Raw genomic sequence first — 19,638 nt, forward strand, 5'->3', positions numbered from 1 at the left:
AACCAGCACATACAGTAAATATCCTGCATCATAAACCCCTCGTGCTAATCATATGTAAAGGAAACAGCATTTGACACGGGACAGGTGAGTTGTATCCCTTTGAGCGACTGTTTACAAAAGGAGCCAACTAATGACTCTTTTTTGCACTCTCATCAAAAGCGTATCTGAAGTTGTTTTTGCACATCTTTGAGTAATCTATATATCTTTACTGTCCTTAGCACCGCGACGGCAGCCCTCAAAAAGCTTCTCCTTAGGTCCTACACATCCAGGAAATGCTTTTCTCACCTCATGATCTCTGACGTAATCCTAGGTTAGTGCTAGATCGTCTGCTCCGGAGGGACAGTCTGCTGTGAAAACGTGAGATATCATGACACAAATTAAGGTTAGGGCCAGGGAAATGGTTCACCTCTTAACTCCCGCCTGAACCGAGAGGATGTTTTTCCTCACGTCATCAGATTTTATTTCCAACATTTTTTGTTGGGTATTCAACTCATTTTTGTCATTTTTTGGTCACATTTTTGTCATTTTTTCGTCCATTTTTTGTCACATTTTTGTCATTTTTTTGTCATTTTTTAAAATCATTTTTTGTAATTTTTTTGTCACATTTTTGACATTTTATAATCAATTTTTTTGTCATTTTTTTGTCATTTATTTATCAATTTTTTGTGACATTTTTGTGACATTTTTGCCACTTTTTCATCAATTTTTCGTCACTTTTTTGTCACATTTCCATCATTGTTTTTGTCTCAGTTTTGTTGCTATTTTCACAGCTTTTTTCCAGAAGCTTTTGGATTGGGGTAAAGCCAAACTGGAGAAAATGTGCTCGGTTCAGGTGGGAGTTAAGGGGTTAATTTTAAGGATTAGGATTAGGATTAGGATTATTTGTATTTTTAGACAAACCAACTCATAGATCTATACAAAATCACAGCAGACCGTCCCTCCGGAGCATACGATCTAGCACTAACCATAATCCTATCATAGTGGGAGGAGCTTAAATAGAGACTGCTTGAATAATCAGGAAGTGAAACGACTGGAGCTTTTGTTTCAGCTGTTTTACATCAATCTAGCTTTTTCTTACCAACACAATGTAAACTGGTGACAGAGGTGTGTTTGTGCTACCAAACACCTGCAAAAAAACATAACACCCATAGTTTACCAGTGTTTATTTTTTTGTGGCCATGACGTCGGGCGTGGATTGAACCCTCCGCTGTCTTTGCAGAACATGGACTGGAACGGCCTCCTGGCTAAGAAAGTCAAACCGCCGTTCGTCCCGACCATCCAGGGAGCCAGCGACGTCAGCAACTTCGACGACGAGTTCACGTCGGAGGCGCCCATCCTGACCCCCCCTCGGGAGCCCCGCCCCCTGTCCAGCACGGAGCAGGACATGTTCAACGACTTCGACTACATCGCGGACTGGTGTTAGCAAAAGGGTCGCACTGTGAACGCCTTTTTTTTTTTCTTTTTTTTTTAATAAACCCCCGGGACTCTATACGGGCTTCAGCGAAAACTGTGTGCCATTTGAAGCCTACGAGAGCAACCCCCCCCGCCCCCTTTTCTTTCTTTTTTTTTTTTTTTTACCACAATGAAGAACATTTTTAAAGTGTCTGACCACTGCGAATGTTTCAGATGAACTCACGGCACCGCTACAATCATGTACCTGTCGCTGTACAAAGCATATTTACGTCTTTTATATGATTTTTGTGCCCCATGAAAAAACGTATACGGAGCCAAAAAAAAAAAGAAAAGAAAATGTGCACGGGGGCGATGTTTGTGCTGCAGCCAAGTCAGACTATAGCGACTTCATGAGCCCAGTATCTTCAAGAAAACAGGTTTTTAATCCATCGGAGAAGTTATGAAACACAGACAATCATTTCTTCTCACGGCGTGAAAAACCGAGCAGTGTTACAAGGATTAGCTTTCAAATAAAAAGATGGGGAAGACCGCACTGCCTTCAAGCAAAGAAAAAATGAATTGAACAGCGTGATAATACTATGTCTTATGCAACAATGAGCTGTTAGTCGCTACTATTACAAAGAATTGCCAGCGCTGCCCAATCAAATTCTATTGTAAATTTGAAAATGATAGACTTTCTTTTTTTTATTAAATATCAATTGATAATTCTCTTTCAATGGACCACTGATCGCAAGCTGCATTTTGTGTTTTTGTGATTATTTATATTGCCAACGAACGGCGACTTGAACTGCAAAACCCGACTCAAGCTAACAAACTACACACTGGTATCTTGTTTGATTTGATACATCCTAAAAGTGCTTCAAAGTGCCAAAGTGAAGTTACTAATTAAGGCTAAACCATTGATTATGACATTTCTGTTCCCACCGTCAAAGCAACGTGTGTCTCTGCTAGTGATATCTGCAAAAATATATAGTCTGTCAAAAAAAAAGTGCCGCAAAATGTACACGTATGCAAATGTCAAATAAAAGATCGATTCTGCCGGAAAGACCTTTGGTTCCGCGAGTAAAAATCCCATTTGATTTTCCCATGGACTTTTTGAAAACGTCAGATATTGAGGGTTTAAAAGCGAGCATTTATTTTAAAGGCGCATTATAGAGCTTGGATTTCACTGCTGATTGAACTGTCTCCAGAAACCTTACAAAAATCTGAAATAAAATTGATCCTGGAGCATCCTAGAGGGTGGAAAGTAAAAGATAATCACCCATACAGCCACTGAGTCACTATACGCTAAACGCTAAATGCTAATACGCTAAACTTAAAAAGCATAAAAAGTTGCATAGTGCACCTTTAAGTGAAAAATGATGCAAAATGGAGCAATTTGCTTGTTTGATTATAAAGTTTCAGATGCATATTTAAATTACGAGTGTGTGTTTTGTGCATAGACTGTAGAACAGCAATGGACTAAGTGAGGGTGGTTTTCGGAGCCAGCTCTTATGTTTAAACTAGGGGGGGGGGGGGGGAATAAAGAGCAAAAGGGAACAAAAATACGATGATGTAGCAAGATGATATCAAGAGGGGCAAATAAGTTTCAATAGAAAGTATGAACTTCCGGAGCTTCAGCAGCTTACAGTGATGCTACGTCCATGTTTTTTTACACTCGCTAACGTTTTGTCCTCAGAGGTTTCCATCGTAAAGCCAAGTCGCTTCTATCGTCCTTTTAAAGTCTACAGATTGTTTTGAAAAATCTATGGGAAAACGAACAAAACGATTTGGAGAGAGTAGAAAATCCTTAGCCATCCTTAAAGCCACACTGCGGAACATTCCATCCAGCAATAGATACAGACGGCATCTCGTCATAGAAGATAGCGTGGCTTCGCGGAGGGGGAAAATAGAATCTTTAGAGAAACACAATTTTCCCTCTTTTTAGCCATTTTCTGGTGGAATATGAACTCATTTATCACATAAATAAAGTCCAGTGTAAATCGGGCCCATATGGACATTTTCTCACAGCAGATTGTTCAGTAGAAGTGAAAAAAACGGCAGTTGTAGCAAGCGCTAGCTAACCGTTAGCGTTAGCCCGATGCTAACATGTAGCATGAAGTTAGCATTCTCCGTTATTCATGTATTTATGGGCTGTTGAACCACTTTGCTCCTCTCCATGTCTTTGTATCTTTATTTAGTAGAAAACTATATTCATAATTCAGCATTTATTCAGCATATACGGTCATGTTTGAAAACAGTTAAGGGGGAAAACAATTTGGAGAAAAATCTACACTTTCTCTAATTATTCAAAAACTACAACAAACGCTGTATTCTAAATATAGTTTTCGACTAAAGAAAGAATCAAAGACATGGAGAGGAGCAAAGTGGTTCAACAGCCCATGAATGCATAAAAAAACGGAGAATGCTAACTTGATGCTACATGTTAGCATCGGGCTAGTGCTAACGGTTAGCTAGCGCTAGCTACAACTGCCATTTTTTTCACTTCTACTGAACAATCTGCTGTGAGAAAATATCCATATGGGCCTGATTTACACTTGACTTTATTTATGTGAGAAATAAGTTGATATTCCACCAGAAAATGGGTGAAAAGAGTGAAAAATTGTGTTTCCCAAAATATTCTATTTTCCCCCTCGGCGAAGCCACGCCCCCTTCTATGACGAGATGCCGCCTGTATCTATGTCCCGCTCCCAGCAAGGTGTCGAGTCAGGTCTGAGGAGATTTCTGGATTGTATTTTTTTTTTCTTTTTTACACATATTTTTGAGGTAGTTTTCATGAATAAAACCGCCCACAATGAAGTGAATGCATGTACTTGATTCCGTTGACTGGGTGAAATGTTACGCAGCATGGCTTTAATATGTATATCTGTTGCCATGGCGGTTAAATCAAAATCTGTGGTGGAGACTGAGGATTTTACCGCAACATTATTGTACATTTCAAAGCCATTGAGCACCTCCTCAAAGCGCAATCTTCCGAATCCCATGGGCAGATCCCATTTTTACAAAACACTGGTCTCTTTGGCGGAGTAGCTGGTCATGTGTCGTTTTTTTTTCTGTCTCGCTCAGTGACTCGTCGCGTGATCTCCGTGTCTGTTTTTTTTTGTCACTTTCAAACTGTCTCGCTTTGGACAATCTTTCAATACCTCAAACCTTAAGGACTACAGCAGCGCAACCAAATCCGCGAGTCTTCCGGGAAGCCGCCACGGGATCAGAATGAAAATTGACTGAGGACATTTTTCCCGCCCTTCATCCTGATTGGTGGCTCGATTTTGCATGTTAACAAATGGCGGGAGCTCCTATATTAAAGACTGTATGTACACACTTAAGCTGAAAGCACTAATTTTATCCCTAGTTTTGAAATATCTACGTTTTCTAATGATGAACATAGATTGTACAAAGTTTTTTTTATTATTATTTGCTTGTTTGTGCGTGTTGTCGGGACAGAATATGGATGGTACACCAATGTTGTCACTGAACTGTTCACACCGGTGTAAAAAGTCCAAGCAGTGTTGTCAATTGTTGCCGATCAAGAGCGCAATTAAACGTTTGTAATAGTGATGTGGCCTTGGGTTTGGTTTGGAGACACTTGTTGGTGAACATGGGGATTGCACCTTCATGCCTAAAGCAAGGAACACAACACTTTTTGTGCTCAAACAACACTAGGTATAGACAAATTTCTCTCTCAAATAGTGTTCACAAATCTGTTTGAGCACTACTCCTTTTCTGAGATATCTATCCCATCAGCATGAATATGTGTGTAATATAAGACAAGACCCAAATCTAACCCATTTAATCGTAAAGCCCTAACCCTAAGAGTCTTATGTCTGATTACATTATATACCTCTAAAGTACTGATACACATTTTTGTACTGCCATGGTACAAGTTATTATAAATTGTTACAAAGCTACATTTTGTCAGGTATAATCTATCCATTGTCCATTAGCGCCTCCTAACCACGGCTCTGGATTTGTTGCACTTTGTGAGACAAATGGTCACACCAGACACTTCCAGACGGATTTTCTCCCCAGACGCCCCAATAAAGCCAAACGGAACATTTCAGAGTGGACTTTTATTGGGGACAGCAGTAAGGCACACCTGTGCAATATTCATGTGGTGAGCCACACCTGTGAGGCATAAAGGGGAAGTGCTCAATAACACAGATTTAGACAGATTTGACACAGAAATGTGTCTGTTGTGTTTATAGAAAATGTTTAATGTCTTTGGGAGCTGACAACAGTTTGTTCAGTGTATTAAGGTAAGTTGGAATTTTCAAATGATCTTTTACACAAAACTTTTATGGGGCAAAAATACTTTTACCCTACAAAAAGAAAATGTCAGGTATCACTCTTTTAAAGGAATAGTTCACCATTTTTCCATACTGAGATATGTTCTTACCTGAGCTTAGACGAGTTGATGTGTACCTGTCTGGTCTGTGTGTGTGCCCTCAGTCACGCTAAAAGACCAAAGATGTTCCTAGCCTTTGGCCTCTCCCAACGTATTCCTTTAGCTCCCAAAGGGGGTGAGGTTGGAAGCGACCACACTCCTCCACGGGCTCAAAGACCAGACAGGTACGTATCAACTCGTCTAAGCTCAGGTAAGAACATATCTCAGTATGGAAGGACGGTGAACTATTCCTTTAAGGCCCTGCAGGCGAGTAGGGAAAAATGACATAATCACTTTGAAAGTTTCTGCTTGAAACGTCTCCCTGAAGCTGCATATGAGGACACAAGCAGTTTTTAAAGCTAAGAACCTCAGAGCTGTAACTACAGGAGGCTGCAAGAGTGGGGCTATTCTGCTTTCTGATTGGATAATCGTCTTGAGAACCAATACACAACACTTAAGGATCATGTTAACAAAACACTAGCAGAAATTTCTTGCCCTATACCGGCATGTCAGAAATAATGTCCCCGGAAATAATGAACCTGTACTATTGGCAAAATAAAGGATAAAAATGGAGGTCATGCCCGTTTATGTCCTAGCCACTTAAAGGTCAAGGCACACTTGTTTGTCCCATATGGAAGTGTGTCCTCTGCGTTTGACACACTCTCCCATTGCACTAGGCTGTCAAGAGCAATCGATGACCCCAGTGCAGCTCCCAGGGGCCCATTCTAGACCGAGCCAGGTTTGTTCAAGTGGAAACTGGAGGATTACCCTCTAGTGTTGATGGAATCAAAACAGCCACATATTTGGGCACAGGTTAAGCTAAGCCGACCACTCTTCCATACATACATTACATATTAATCACCTGGAAATGACGCTTGTATGCCGACTAAAACACGATGGTTGAAGAATTTTAAGGAAAAACTTTTTATTTTTTAAATAACTTGAAGAGTTCAAACAAAATAGAAGCTGGTCATTTCCTACAAAATAAAAGTCTGTTTACAGTAAGAAAACAGCCTAAAATTGAGTGGCGTCCGCCGAGTCGTCCACGGGACATATGTACACAACAGTCTGTGGCTGAGAGGAATGTGTCCGCCTTCCATGGAGCATCCACTAAGGCCAGTGCTGCGGATGTAGAGGCTTCAGACAGCAGTGATCACAGCTGAGGCAGCTTCTCCACTGGCGTGTCAAACTTAAAGTCGGGAGGAAACAGCTCCGCGGCCCGGGGATAGATCAGCCGGTAGGACTGTCTGATCGTCACGTCTGCCACTCCAGCAATGTCTCCAATCTCTGTCAGAACAAGACCATCAGAACTGTCATACACACCTTTGTACTTGTGACATTGTGCAGTGGAAATAGCAAACTGATTTTCAACACTGTACATGTTTAAAACATGAGGAACAGAAAGTATTCAAGTTATATATAATAGATTGAGAAGTTTTGTTATTTGTTTAATCAGTTTATTTTACACATTGTTCTTTAACAGTGTGATGGAAGAGCCCTGTTGGTTCCTGATGTCAAATGTTTGCTTCGTCTTGGTGTGTCCTTACCTTTCTGTGTCTTCTTCTCGGCGGAGGCCTGAGAGGCCATGTAGATGGCAGCAGCAGCCACAGAGATGGGACTGCGTCCTGGCACCAGGTCCATCTCCACGGCCTTGCGGGCGATGTAGGTGGCTGCCATCTGCACCTGCTTGGGCAGCCCCAGGTTGGAGCAGAAGCGCGACATGAAGTCTCCAGTGGTGATCAGGTCCACACTGGTCTCCAGGGCTTTGAGGATTAATTTAAAACAACGGCCAATCTCCTTCTTGGAGATCCGGGACACTGCACAGATCTCTGCACAAACAACAGACAGGCAATCAAAAAACGCTACTCTATCAAATAGATATTAGAAAAGTTTAAAGACCATATTTTAGTTTGAAAAAAATAAAAATGACTAAATCCACTGTACCAACCTTTGAAAGTACGCGGGACCCCCTCCTGCCGGCAGGCGATGTAAAGACAGGCCGAGGCAATGGCATCATTTGCTCGCCCTTTAAGACTCTTCTGTTCATAAACCTGTTTGAACAAGTTGTTTGTTCTGTCCTGAAGAAAATGAGCCACAAACACAGACATTAGAGCTGTTTTAGACTGAATTTACTACCGTTATTTTTTAATGACACTCACAACAATGTTCCTGGGCAGGTTGATGCGGTCGGCCATAGTGGTGATCTCTTTGAAGGCGTTGAGCATGGCGCGGTCTGAGCTGCTCATCGTCCGTCGGTTTTGGTATTTGGAGTTTCCGAACTCGTCAAAACTAGCTGCTCCTGTCCCCTGTGGACACAACAGAGGGTCTTAGAGTTTGTACAGACCCGGTATATACCTTCCTCCTGACTGGACTGAGCTGCAGACCTTGCTGATCATTGTGGTGAGGTCTCCACCGTTCAGCAAAGGGTTCTGGGCGTCTCCCACACGAGAAGGATCTTTGAGGGCTTTTTCATTAGAGAACGTCCTCCACTCTGAGCCGACGTCGATTACACGGTCCCCTGGGAAGAGACAAGAGACGATAAACCGATAAATGACCGACCAACCTCTGCCATTTCTCTCCTCTGTCTTTCCACAGGTGCCTGAGAATTGGATCAGTCCCCGTGTAATCCAGTTATTGTGCCTGTGTAGCTCTGTGGTGTTGCCTGGAGCGAGCTGCGGTGTCTGGGCAGCGTGAGGACACAGAGGGGTGTCGTTGCATCAGAGCCTCCCGGGGCTTGTTAGACGCACTTCCGCAGCTCTGGGAATACTGCAGCACTAAGTCGCCATGTCGTCTCATACTCGTGCTTTGCAATATGAAAAAGGAAGCGTCTAATGTCTGAGGAGATGTAGCCAACCCAATGCACGCTTGTTCCGTTACGAGATCCTACCGCGACGCCGTGTTCTAACACTCACCGACGACAAGTCCACATTCTGGGCAGATCATGTCACCCGCTCTGTAGTCCTCCACCAAACAGGCTTCAGGATGGTTTGGACAGGTCACTCTGGGCAGGGACAGCCCCTCTCCACTGAAACACAAGAACACACATTTACTGGTGCTGAACAGGGGTTGGCATTGTTTAAAAAGCACCAGTGTGGTGGAGAGAAAAGATAAGATACTTAATGTTTTTCTAGATACCAAGCAGTGTCTTAATTTTAGTCAAAGTGTTATTTTTGACGACTAAAATTGGACTAAAACTAAATTAAAAGTTTTTCATGAGACTAAAACTGTGACTAAAATGTCCAGATATTTTAGTCGACTAAAATAAGACTTAATAAAAATGAAAGGGAGAGACTAAAGTCATCCAAACTTATATTGACCGTCTGAAAGAGCCTCAGATCATGTAAATTCTCTGCCAAAGGATCAGCTCTGAGCTTTGTTCATGTGGAGCAGCTCCATGAAGCAGAGGAACAAGATTAAATATGATTATAATGAATATTATCAATGCAAAGTCGACTAAATTCATCTTAAATTTAGTCAAAACTAGACTAAAATTGAAGATTTTTTTGACTAAATCTCGACTAAAATTGAATTACATTTTCATCAAAAGACTAAAACTAAATTAAAATATGTTGTCAAAACTAACACTGATACCAAGTACTGATGTCTGGGGGGCACTTGATGGCAACGGCCCAAATAAATGATCAACATCTATGGATTCTTTGAACATTATACATTTGCTCTAGAGTTCTAGATATTTATTAATGCAGCTGAAAAGATAAGGATCTTTTAAATTAACACATTTCAGCCTGACTTTCTCCACTAAATCTGTGAACAGTCTAGTTACGTTAGCCACAAAGCATAACTGCCTAAGTCATTTTGTATTGTTAAAATGGCAATGAGAGAAAAACAATGTGTTTCCTATAAAACGTCTTTTTACATGTTTTCCCAAATAAATAAAAAAATGAGTTAGGCAATTATGCTAAGTGGCTAACGATATTTAGTAAAATGTAGGCAAAACCAGTTTCAGCTCGTTTGTCTCTATTGGGAAACACTGTCCACAAAACCGTAGCTCAACAAATACAAATTGTCCATTCAGTATTCAGCTATTCGAAAGGACGTGATTACAAAGCTAATCGCAAATGTACATTAGAAAGGTGTAAAGCGAAATCACACGACATCACGTTTAACGCCGCAGATCTCAATGAAGCGAAGCCCTTCACGATGTCGACATCATCTCGACTCATCCCGTATCGCGATATCAAGAGCTTTAAACGACCTGAACACAGATGAAGCTGTAAAGACCCAGCTGGACCGACCCCAGCGGTGTTTACGAAAACAAACAGCGGAGCGATGACATGGCGAGCTGCCAGAACAACAACTACTCTCTCCAACTGCAGGACGACTCACGTCAGCACACGCCACGATAAGAGTGGAGCTAAACGTAACCGAACATTTACATTTGACCTCAAAAAGAATAAACAATGATGAGCAACTTGTTACAGCGAACTAAAGCGAAGGACTTTCCAACAACAACTGTCCTGCTAACACGCTAACTGCTAGCTAGCCGCTCAATACTACGCAGTCTTTCAGACGAAATAAAGTCAGTAATCGCTGCATCGACGACAAATAACACCCCGAACTCCTCAATATGGAGTGGATAAAACCCGTACGTGGATTAAATAAAGACTGCGGTCAGAACAAAGCAAGATTTGAGATGGTACACACCGGCTTGTGGACGCCATGTCACTGCTCTGTGTTCTGTCTGCGGCACTGCTATTTATAATCTCCGTGCGTGACGTACGGAACGGTGGCCCAAAGCGGACAAACGTCACGTGTCGAAAGCGAAACGAAAAATTCAAGAATGGGAAACCAAAAAACAAAAGAACCAAAAGAACATCGAAAACGCACGTATAATATTAATACCAGTTACAATGATAGCAGGATTTTCCTCCTACTACTAGTTTTTGAACATTAATGTTTTATTTGAATAATAATAATACGAAATACGTCAAATGTTTACGAGTGTATGATGTGATTTTCTTTATTTTTCTGTTTTTATATTGAAATAAAATATATAAATGTTCAAATAATAATAGTAATAATAATAATAATAATAATAATAATAATAATAATAATAATAATAATAATAATAATAATAATAATAATAATAATAATAGCTTGGAATTCTACTTATTTTTTAAAAGTTATACTATTTCTCCTCAAGCGAACACACATTACTGAATGTCCTCTGTTGCAGACGCATGTATCTCTTGCTGTGCCACTCTGTGATCTCTCTCTGCTCACTGACCCTGGCTCTGTGTCCTCTAACCCTCTGACACACAAAGCGCCCCTTCTAGTCTCTGGTGAAAGTTCATACTGTCTTCCTGTGTAGGGAGAAAAAAAGACGCCTTTGTGATTTCTTAATTCATTTAATTCCTCTCTGTCCCATGCATTAACCAATACATATGACCAATGCAATATGACGTAGTGTTTTCATGTGCATTTGTTTTATAAAAGGCAATATTCTGCAAAGGTCATGCATTTGTTTGACAAAACGTTGGGTGCATTCAGTGAAAACAGCATTTTCATGTGAGTCAAGGGCAATCCCACTGCAGTTTGTTGAGTTGACAAGAACTACTACTGCTTCTACTACTGCTACTACTACAAAAAAAAATTGAATTGGTGTGAGAAACTTTACCAGGGAGTATTGAAGAAGGGAGAGCTCCAAATATTTTCGCAAAATATTGTTTAGCATTATTTCTTCTACAACCAACAGATGGCAGTATGTCTAAAGTTGAGCTTCTCATCTTGCAGGTTATACTGTCAACCTGTTGTAAAACCGGTGGTGGAAAGTACAAGTACAAGTAAAAAGTACATACAGTATTATTGGCACTTAAGTACATTTTCTGATGAACACTTTTTTTATTTTTACTTCACTACTTCACATTTTAGAATTAGCTGGCACAAATCTGTCAGTCTTTCTTTCCCACTGTCTAGACTCTTGGCATTCTGTAAAAGTATTCAAATCAATCAGGTGTCGTTAACTGTCGGGGATGATAGTGTTATAACCATCCCACCCCTGTCAGCCATTGTTTAGCTGTAATCAACATAGTGGTTTGAGATTAGCAGGGGAAATGTGCATCACAGTTTGCCTGAGAAACTTCAGAATCTTTATGTGCAGTAGTAAAAGCACTAAACAAAATATAGTCTTGGTCAAAAAATGTACTTTCTTGCCTCAAAAGATTTTTTTTCTCTTTAGAATCTGCATGAACCTGTTTCCAACCTTGACGATCACCATGTGGGATCAGGAAGGAAGTGAAACACTGATATGTTTGTTTGACTCCAATCTGATCCCTGAGTGGTGGAACTGGTGATGTTACAACTCTCCCCATGTTACAACCATACCCGGTCTCCGCTAGTTACTTATACATGGAAATTAAAGGCCCGATACCTGCTTTTTTGTTTGTTTTTTTGTAGCGGAGCAAATTTGTGTTGTCATCCTATTGTAAACTCAGACATTTGTGGAAATAACACTGTGCATCAGTTTCAATATCTTGCAGGCCAGTTTTCCGGTATTTCTGTCAGTGACGCTGAAAAGTGACCCTGAATGTTGCGAAATGTGCTCATGAACTCGTCCCGGTGGTGAGTTGGGACGCCAGTGACGTGCACAGACATTTTGAGGGGCAGGTGCTCAACCAAGACAAAAGGGCAACTCCCCCCCCCCTCTGTCACTAGTGACACTAACAGACCATTGATTAACATGTGGACCTAATAATAAACTAGACTTTAGAGGAGACGTAGGACTATCACATTGCTCTGCACTCAAGATTAGCACAAATACAGATGAGTAAGCAAAGGTATAATAGCCTACACTTAAAGTATCTGGTTTGTCAAAAATATCTTGAATAACAATAATCCTGGGCTCGTGTTCCTGCACTCGTCCTCCCACAGATGAAGTGTCCAGAACCCAGGCACCTCCTCTCCCTTCTGTCTCCTTAGTTCAGCTCACACTGCTCTGGCCCTGGTCTACCTTCAGCCCTGACTTAGTCTGAGTAATAAAGTTCATTTTCAGAACATTTTATATTTATATATATTTATTCCATTCCCTTTAATAATCCAGTCATGTCGCGCAGGCTCGTTCATAAAGTTATCGAATTTACTCAGTTTACTTTACTCCCAGGTCTCACAGAGATGAGCTGTACCATCTTCTCAAACAGGGGAAACACAGGGACGGCACAGCTGCTCTTACTGATCAGGAGCGTCAGCGCCGCCGCGGCTCCAGAGGCGGAGGAGGAATGAAGCGCGATATGAAGTTGTTGAACATTAAAACTATATTTTCAGCACTTGTTGGCTTAGTTGGGGAAACATCTAAAAACAATAAAAGAGACAATACTTAATATTGGGGAGGGAAAAAAACGGGTCTTGAGAAGGGCCTTTAAAGGGCACAGGGCAAAGCGGCAGGTGCTTGAGCACCACCTGGGCTCTACCTGTGCACGTCCCTGACTAAAACTATGCGGATTATTCCTTTAATTTTCGCTGTACCTTTAGTGTATATTACAGGGCTTTTAAAATTTTGGCCCGGGCTCCTAAAGCTGTAAAATGAAGAATCTTAACTTTAAACTCTATGGTTGGCCCTTGATTACCACGACATGTTATGTCGTGGGGCAGGTTGAGCACCTGCCCCTCAAAATGTCAGTGAACGTCACTGATCTGTTCAATAAAATTCGAAAATTGATTTCCCCATCTGTAGAGATGAGAAGCCGAGTAGATGCATGTCAAGTTGTGACATAGGATGTCGTGTCAATAGCAAACAGCAGAGCTGTAGAGGATAAAGAAGACTTCCATGAAGGTAGAGAGAAGAGCTACTAACGTATGAATATTCCCATTCTGTTTTCGGTTCAGATGCCTCCATATCTATAGCAGATGAAGATTGCACCGCATCATTAGCTGCCACGAGAGCTGAAGCTATTGCAGATTTAGCAGCGAAGTGGATCAATTATGATTTACTACTTGAAGAAGAAAGGAAAATTATTTTTCGAAGGCAGCTTGAACAAGAACAGAAAAGAGCGTTAGAGGAACACAAAAATGCCTTACAAAAGATACAAGTGGAGAGAGAGGTCCGTGTGGCCGAAGTCAGACTGAACATTTTGAATGAAGAGTTGAATGCATGCACGCAGGATAAACCAAACATCTTCACTGGTGATCCGATCCAATTTATTGAGTGGAGGGCTGCCTTTACAACGTGAATAAGGAGAAAAACAATGGACCCTACTGAACAACTGTACTTTCTTAAACAATATGTTGGTGGCCCTGCGAGACAACTATTGGAAGGGACATTTTTGCGTACTGACAGTGATGTCTTTTCAGATGCATGGGACAAATTAATAAACAGATATGGACATCCTTTTACAATTCAGAGAGCATTTAGAGAGCGAATCAACCGTTGGCCTAGAATCCCCGCTAAGGATGCTGAAGGTTTAAGAAATTATGCAGATTTCCTTAGCACCTGTCTTGAGGCAATGTCGCATGTCAAAGGATTGGAGATTTTGAATGATCGTGAAGAAAATCAAAAACTCATTTCTAAATTGCCGGACTGGCTTACAGTGAGTTGGAACAGGCAAGTGACTTTAGGTTTAAGAGAGAAAGACACCTTCCCCTCCTTTAAAGATTTTGTGCAATTTATTTCTCTTGAAGCTGACATTGCCTGTAACCCTATTACATCTCTTCACGCACTGCATTCCAAAGGAGTCGTGGCCAGTACTTTGTCGACACTGGCCACTTCTTGCAAGGGGTCTTGTTTTTGTATTTTTTGCAAGGAAGATTCTCATTCATTGTCTGCATGTAAACATTTTAGGAATTTATCTGTAATGGAAAGGCGCACACATGTCATGGAAAGGTCCTTGTGTTGTGGGTGCCTCAGACAGGGACATGGTGTTAAAGAGTGCAAGCGTCGACATCTCTGTGAGGATTGCGGAGGAAGGCATCCTACTATTCTCCATAATGAAGATTTTGATCAAACTGAATTTCAAAGGACTTGGTTACAGAGAGGGAGAGTGTCTGCTGATCCCTGTTCGTTTGTATTGTTGTATGTTGTGTTGTCATGGTGTTGATTTGTAGCATAGAAGTCACTCGTCTATGTATTTACTCGTGACTGGGGGGAGTGTTATGGACCCAGAGCTTTATTTTGGAGTCTTTCATCCGGTACGGCATTGTCATTTCCTGTTTTTAAATGTATCATGGCGGGTGAGAAGCCTACCACGGTTCACAGCGCCCGGTTGGAAGGGGAAAAAAGGTTTGCTTTGTATTATTGTTGAATATTGTTTGTATTGTAAAAACCTGTAACTTAATTGCTGCTGTTTGTACAATTTTAGCTTTTACGGTGGAAATGGAAGGTACGAAAGATAAAGATAAAAGAAAGGAAAACCTGCACCTGTACTCTCATCTCTCCACTGGGCCGCAATATGACCAACAAAGCCGATCATATCATGGCCGAAGAAAGCGAAGGTTCGATGCACTGCTGCGGTTTCAGCTTCCTCAACTTTCTCCTCAAGGTAAGCGTTCCGTTTCTCAAGGGCTTTTAGGCGTTCATCCAGGTTAGTTATATCATCCTGGTTAGTGCCAACTCTGGTTTCTAATTCACAAACTTTATCACCAAGCGAATTGAATGAGTTGGTCAGAGCATTGACGCTACTTTGGGTGTTGTCAAGTTTTGAGTCAAAATGAGACAGCATATCGGTCTTCAGCTGCTGTAAAGCCTCCAGCAGAGAGTTCTTGGTAATCGCTTGATCCATGGCAAAGGCCGGTGCGCAAACCGTTTCCAAATAAATGGAGGAAATATAGCGTGATCCAGATAGTTATTGACTGACAAAGCAATCTCAGTGATTTGAGCAATGTAAGAGGACACATTAGAAAGTTGAGCCAATTAATACATTACAGACTGAGGTTCAAAGGAGCTCACGCCAGCACTGCTGCTCTGTCAGCCATCTTGAAGTCAGGTGACGTGATTCGTCACTCATGAAAACAGTGCTTCCACAAACTCCAGTTGTGCCAGTGAGGGTTGACTATAATCAGAGGTGCAGAGAGAGGTGCTTTAGTGAATGGAGTCCATGCAAGTTCAGGTGGGACATGCTGAGCTCTTTACAGGCTGTACCTACGCAGGACAGGGCTCGGATGGGGAGTCGCCCCACAACGGGGGCGTCAGCTGTCCAACGACACCTGTTCAGTGACGGACTGACCCAACACAAAAAAAACAAATGACAAGCTTTGACACCAACTCTTTGAACACTGATAATGTCTGTAAAGCACGACCACTCAGAACGTCTGAACCTCACAAATACACGGCACAACGGAAAGACGACAGTGATTCTTGTTGACTGACCTTTGACCTTAGGCCCCCCGTGTAATGCTGTATTTGGAGCAATCGTCCAATTCATCTTCAAAGCAGACTGCAGCTCATCTTTCAGCGAGTGGATCTCCTGCTTCAGATACTGGAGCTCAGACTCCTTGATTCTGAGTAAAACCTGTAGTGAGGCACATTTGTATTAGACCTACATAAACAAAGATGATTAAAGGGGGCCTATTATGCAAAATCGACTTTTTCAAGCTTTACATCATGTTATTAAGTCATTCCCTCATTAAAACCATGCCTGAAGTGTTGCCTTGGCACATTCACGTATTTTCGAGTAATCTGTAAAAACTCTGATGGCGGCCATTTTAGGGATAAAACGCCTGATTCCTTCAGGAAACGCCCTCGACCTCCAGGATACGCCTCCGACCTTTCGTCACCAGCCGAGTATCCAACCACTGCTCCTCAGCAGAACCCCCTCCCCGCAGTGTCTAGCCCTAAGATGTAAACAGAGTCATCATGGAGGTTTAGCTTCATGTGTTGTGAACCGGAGCCACAGCAGACTTTTACAAAGACACACATCAGTGTTTCTGTTACCGAAACACCCAGGATTAAAACCGGTGACAAGAACACTTATTTCAGTGTCTGCGCTGGGCCTTGATGATGCACAGAGCCTCCGGAGAAAGCTAATGCTAAGCTAAACCTCGAGTCATCACGTGAAAACGAGAAATATGCACACATAAAGTCAATAAAACCACCACACACATAAAGAACCGTTTAACAATGATCACACACGGAGCCAGGCTTGTTGATTTGGAAGTTTATTGCTCACATTTCATCTACAATGGGTCATAGCCGAGTGGTTTTCTCCCGGAGCTAACAAGCTAGCCGCGATAAGCTAACGGGAAAATTCACTGAATACAAGCATATTATGCATTGAAAACGTCACTAAAACAGGCAACTGCTTGAAGCAGCCTTTATGATGATCACACACGGAGCCTGGCTTGTTGATTTCGTAGTTTATTGCTCACATTTCATCTACAGTGAGTCGTAGCCGAGTGGTTTCTCCCGGAGCTAAGGCACTATTAGCCGCGACAAGCTAACAACCTTCACCTTCACAACATTCATTGAAAACAGGCAGCATATTATGCACAAATAACGTCAATAAAGCAGCAACTACTCGAAGCAGCCTTTACGATGATCACACAATGAGCCTGGCTTTACACATGTGTGGTTTATTACAGACTTTTCATCAACAATGAGCTGTAGTCGATTATAACAAGCTAACGGGTAACCTCGAAAAACCATTGTCCACCTGCACAGATAATGTCCGTCTTTGAATGGTATGGGCTCCTGCAGATCCTGGTGTCGTCCATGGGGGTATAGTTAGAGATCCATAGGGCATGGCAGATGCAAAGAGAAGCCTCCAAACAGCAGTTATTTTTCAGGCAAGAGCCCCTTCCAAGCGTCCGGTGTGGAAGGTTCGTCTCCAAATAATATCCTGTGTGGCCATTGTTCACAAAGTGATAGACAGTAGGTCCTTTCCAACAATAAAAATTAAAATGCACCGATCGTAGTTTCAATACTGTTGAGACAACGAGCGCAGTGTTGTTGTGATGCCACAGACAGCGGGTGGAGGGGGCGTGTCGGAAAGGGTCAGAGGTTCTTAAAGAGACAGGGGCCTATTTCAAGTCATTTGCTAACGCCATTTTGAAAGAGCAATTTTATACAAGGCAGTTATTCTAATTTACTGCATTGACAGACCAACAGAAGGTTTCGTCATCATTGTAGTGTGATATAGACTGGTGCTATGTGGCTGAAAAAAGCATAATACCCCCTCTTTAATCATTATAAACAAAGGTAATTATGCTTTGTTTTAGACATACAAATCACACCTCTAGTTCATAGACGTCTTTGCCCTGGGGAACAGGCGACATTGCGGTTTCTCCACTTAGACGTGAGCGCATGCGGGTCATCCCTGTGGTCAGTCTGTTGTTTAGTTCCTGTTGGTTGAAAGCTTTTGTTTTAGATCGTGTAGATAAATGAATGTACATGTTGCAGATGCCATTTGCCTGACCTGGTTGTGAGCGTTGAGCTCCTGGTTCTCGCGCTGGCATTGCCTGAGGGCCTGCCTCTCGGCCTCCAGCGCCCGGGCCAGGTGAGCGTTTTCCAGACTCATTTTTAAGGAAGATCGACTTTGCAGCACAATGTTGGAGCATCAGCTTGTTTCCTCTTCGCTGTCATCGCTGTAGCCTTATCGTAATCGCAAATGTTTGAATGTATGTGTTTACGAAACCAAAGCTTGAGCGGGAGGCCTAGATAAATAATCCATTTTATTTCTGAGTGGAGGCGCCCTGTCTCCAGCTGTGCCTCATCATAGGTTTCTTCCTGGATGTGTGAATGATACAACTCTCACTGTATCTGTCACAGGCATTTTTCATGGTGCTCCATGGAGTTCACGTAAAATGCTGCGTAAATACTTTTGCTTCAGTGGAAAATCTTCACCTTCTTGTCCCCTCTGGTCCAACACGCTTTTTATGGCAGGTAAAAAAATTCTAAAAAATAAATTAAAACATGCTGCTACGAACAGGGGCACTGTCTCGGTAATATACCGATTATTATACCATGGTCTGGGTGAATACTGGATTCTGATTGGCTGGTGCATTATTTTGGTATAACCGCACACGTAGTCCGGTAGTTAAATCACTGGGGTATCACTCCGCTGTGGCATCGCCATAGCAACGCATGACACATCTGAATCAGATAAAGGCGTAATTAGTGACTGACAGGAACGTATGAGATGGATTTTGTTTAATTTCAACGTTTTTGGCCAAAACAAAACGTTTGATAAATGTTTGTAGAGGAGAGTGAGCAGCTAGGTTAGCTACTGTTAATAACATATGAGCTTTACATTTCTATTGAAAACACTATTCATGATTTTCAGACGTACATAAAATGATCTCTGCATTGAAGCATATTTGTCTGAATTAGTAAAGTCAATCATAAAAGTTTCAGTTCGTGGGGCTCAGGTGTGAGCGACTCCACCGCAGCTGTTTCCATAAACAGTTGAGCTGGTTGAGCTAGCTAGCTAGCTTCAGGTTAACCAGCGTAAAAGTGAAATAACTCCTGCCCACGAGTGCCGCATATCGGTGTTTACTTCCAGGGAAAAGTGTTTCCGGGTTAGTCCTGTTGTGTTGTGATTCTGTGCTGATGTTGTGTCGTTGGGCCTGACTGAGATCCTCGTAATAGCAGTGGCTCTGAGACGAGCCTTCAGTGACCGGCTAATAACCCACATAAAATAGTCCCGTAGTCTGGCATATTTAGTGACTTAAATATGCCAGATGAAACAAATACTTATTATAAATGTTACGTTTGTGGGACCCTGGTATAAGCGGATTAAACAACTCGGAGCCGTGCATTAGACGGTTATAATGCACTTCGCGAAGTAACTCCACTCCGCTGCGCGTCGTGCATTATAACCGTCGAATGCACGGCTCCGAGTTGTTTAATCCTTACTTATGTAACACTAAATCTAACCATAAGAATGTAACAAAAA

At 41.9% G+C, this 19,638-nt stretch overlaps 2 protein-coding genes and 1 long non-coding RNA gene across 3 annotated transcripts in view; 1 reads left to right on the forward strand and 2 right to left on the reverse strand.

Annotated features, from left to right (window-relative positions):
• pkn2a (protein kinase N2a) overlaps positions 1–1,455 on the forward strand; it is a 67,337-nt gene extending 65,882 nt beyond the window's left edge. Inside the window, exon 23 of the mRNA XM_079570049.1 lies at positions 1,220–1,455. Coding sequence (XP_079426175.1) covers positions 1,220–1,423 — 204 coding nt within the window. The 3' untranslated portion in view covers positions 1,424–1,455. The remainder of the gene's footprint in view (positions 1–1,219) is intronic.
• A 5,247-nt stretch (positions 1,456–6,702) lies between these two features.
• Positions 6,703–10,539, reverse strand: gtf2b (general transcription factor IIB). The gene is made up of 7 exons (XM_079569441.1): positions 10,463–10,539; positions 8,710–8,822; positions 8,182–8,315; positions 7,957–8,103; positions 7,746–7,875; positions 7,345–7,626; positions 6,703–7,084 (listed from the first exon to the last, which is right to left on the reverse strand). The coding sequence occupies exons 1-7, from the start codon at positions 10,477–10,479 to the stop codon at positions 6,951–6,953; spliced, it is 957 nt and encodes a 318-aa protein (XP_079425567.1). The 5' UTR covers positions 10,480–10,539; the 3' UTR covers positions 6,703–6,950.
• A 5,633-nt stretch (positions 10,540–16,172) lies between these two features.
• Positions 16,173–18,261, reverse strand: LOC306972441. Its single transcript, XR_013793501.1, has 3 exons — positions 18,160–18,261; positions 17,978–18,085; positions 16,173–16,257 (listed from the first exon to the last, which is right to left on the reverse strand). It is a non-coding gene; the product is annotated as an uncharacterized lncRNA (long non-coding RNA).
• Positions 18,262–19,638: the final 1,377 nt, after the last annotated feature.

Source organism: Gobius niger (genome assembly GCF_951799975.1).
Source record: "Gobius niger genome assembly, chromosome: 13".
In the NCBI taxonomy this organism is placed as follows: domain Eukaryota; kingdom Metazoa; phylum Chordata; class Actinopteri; order Gobiiformes; family Gobiidae; genus Gobius; species Gobius niger.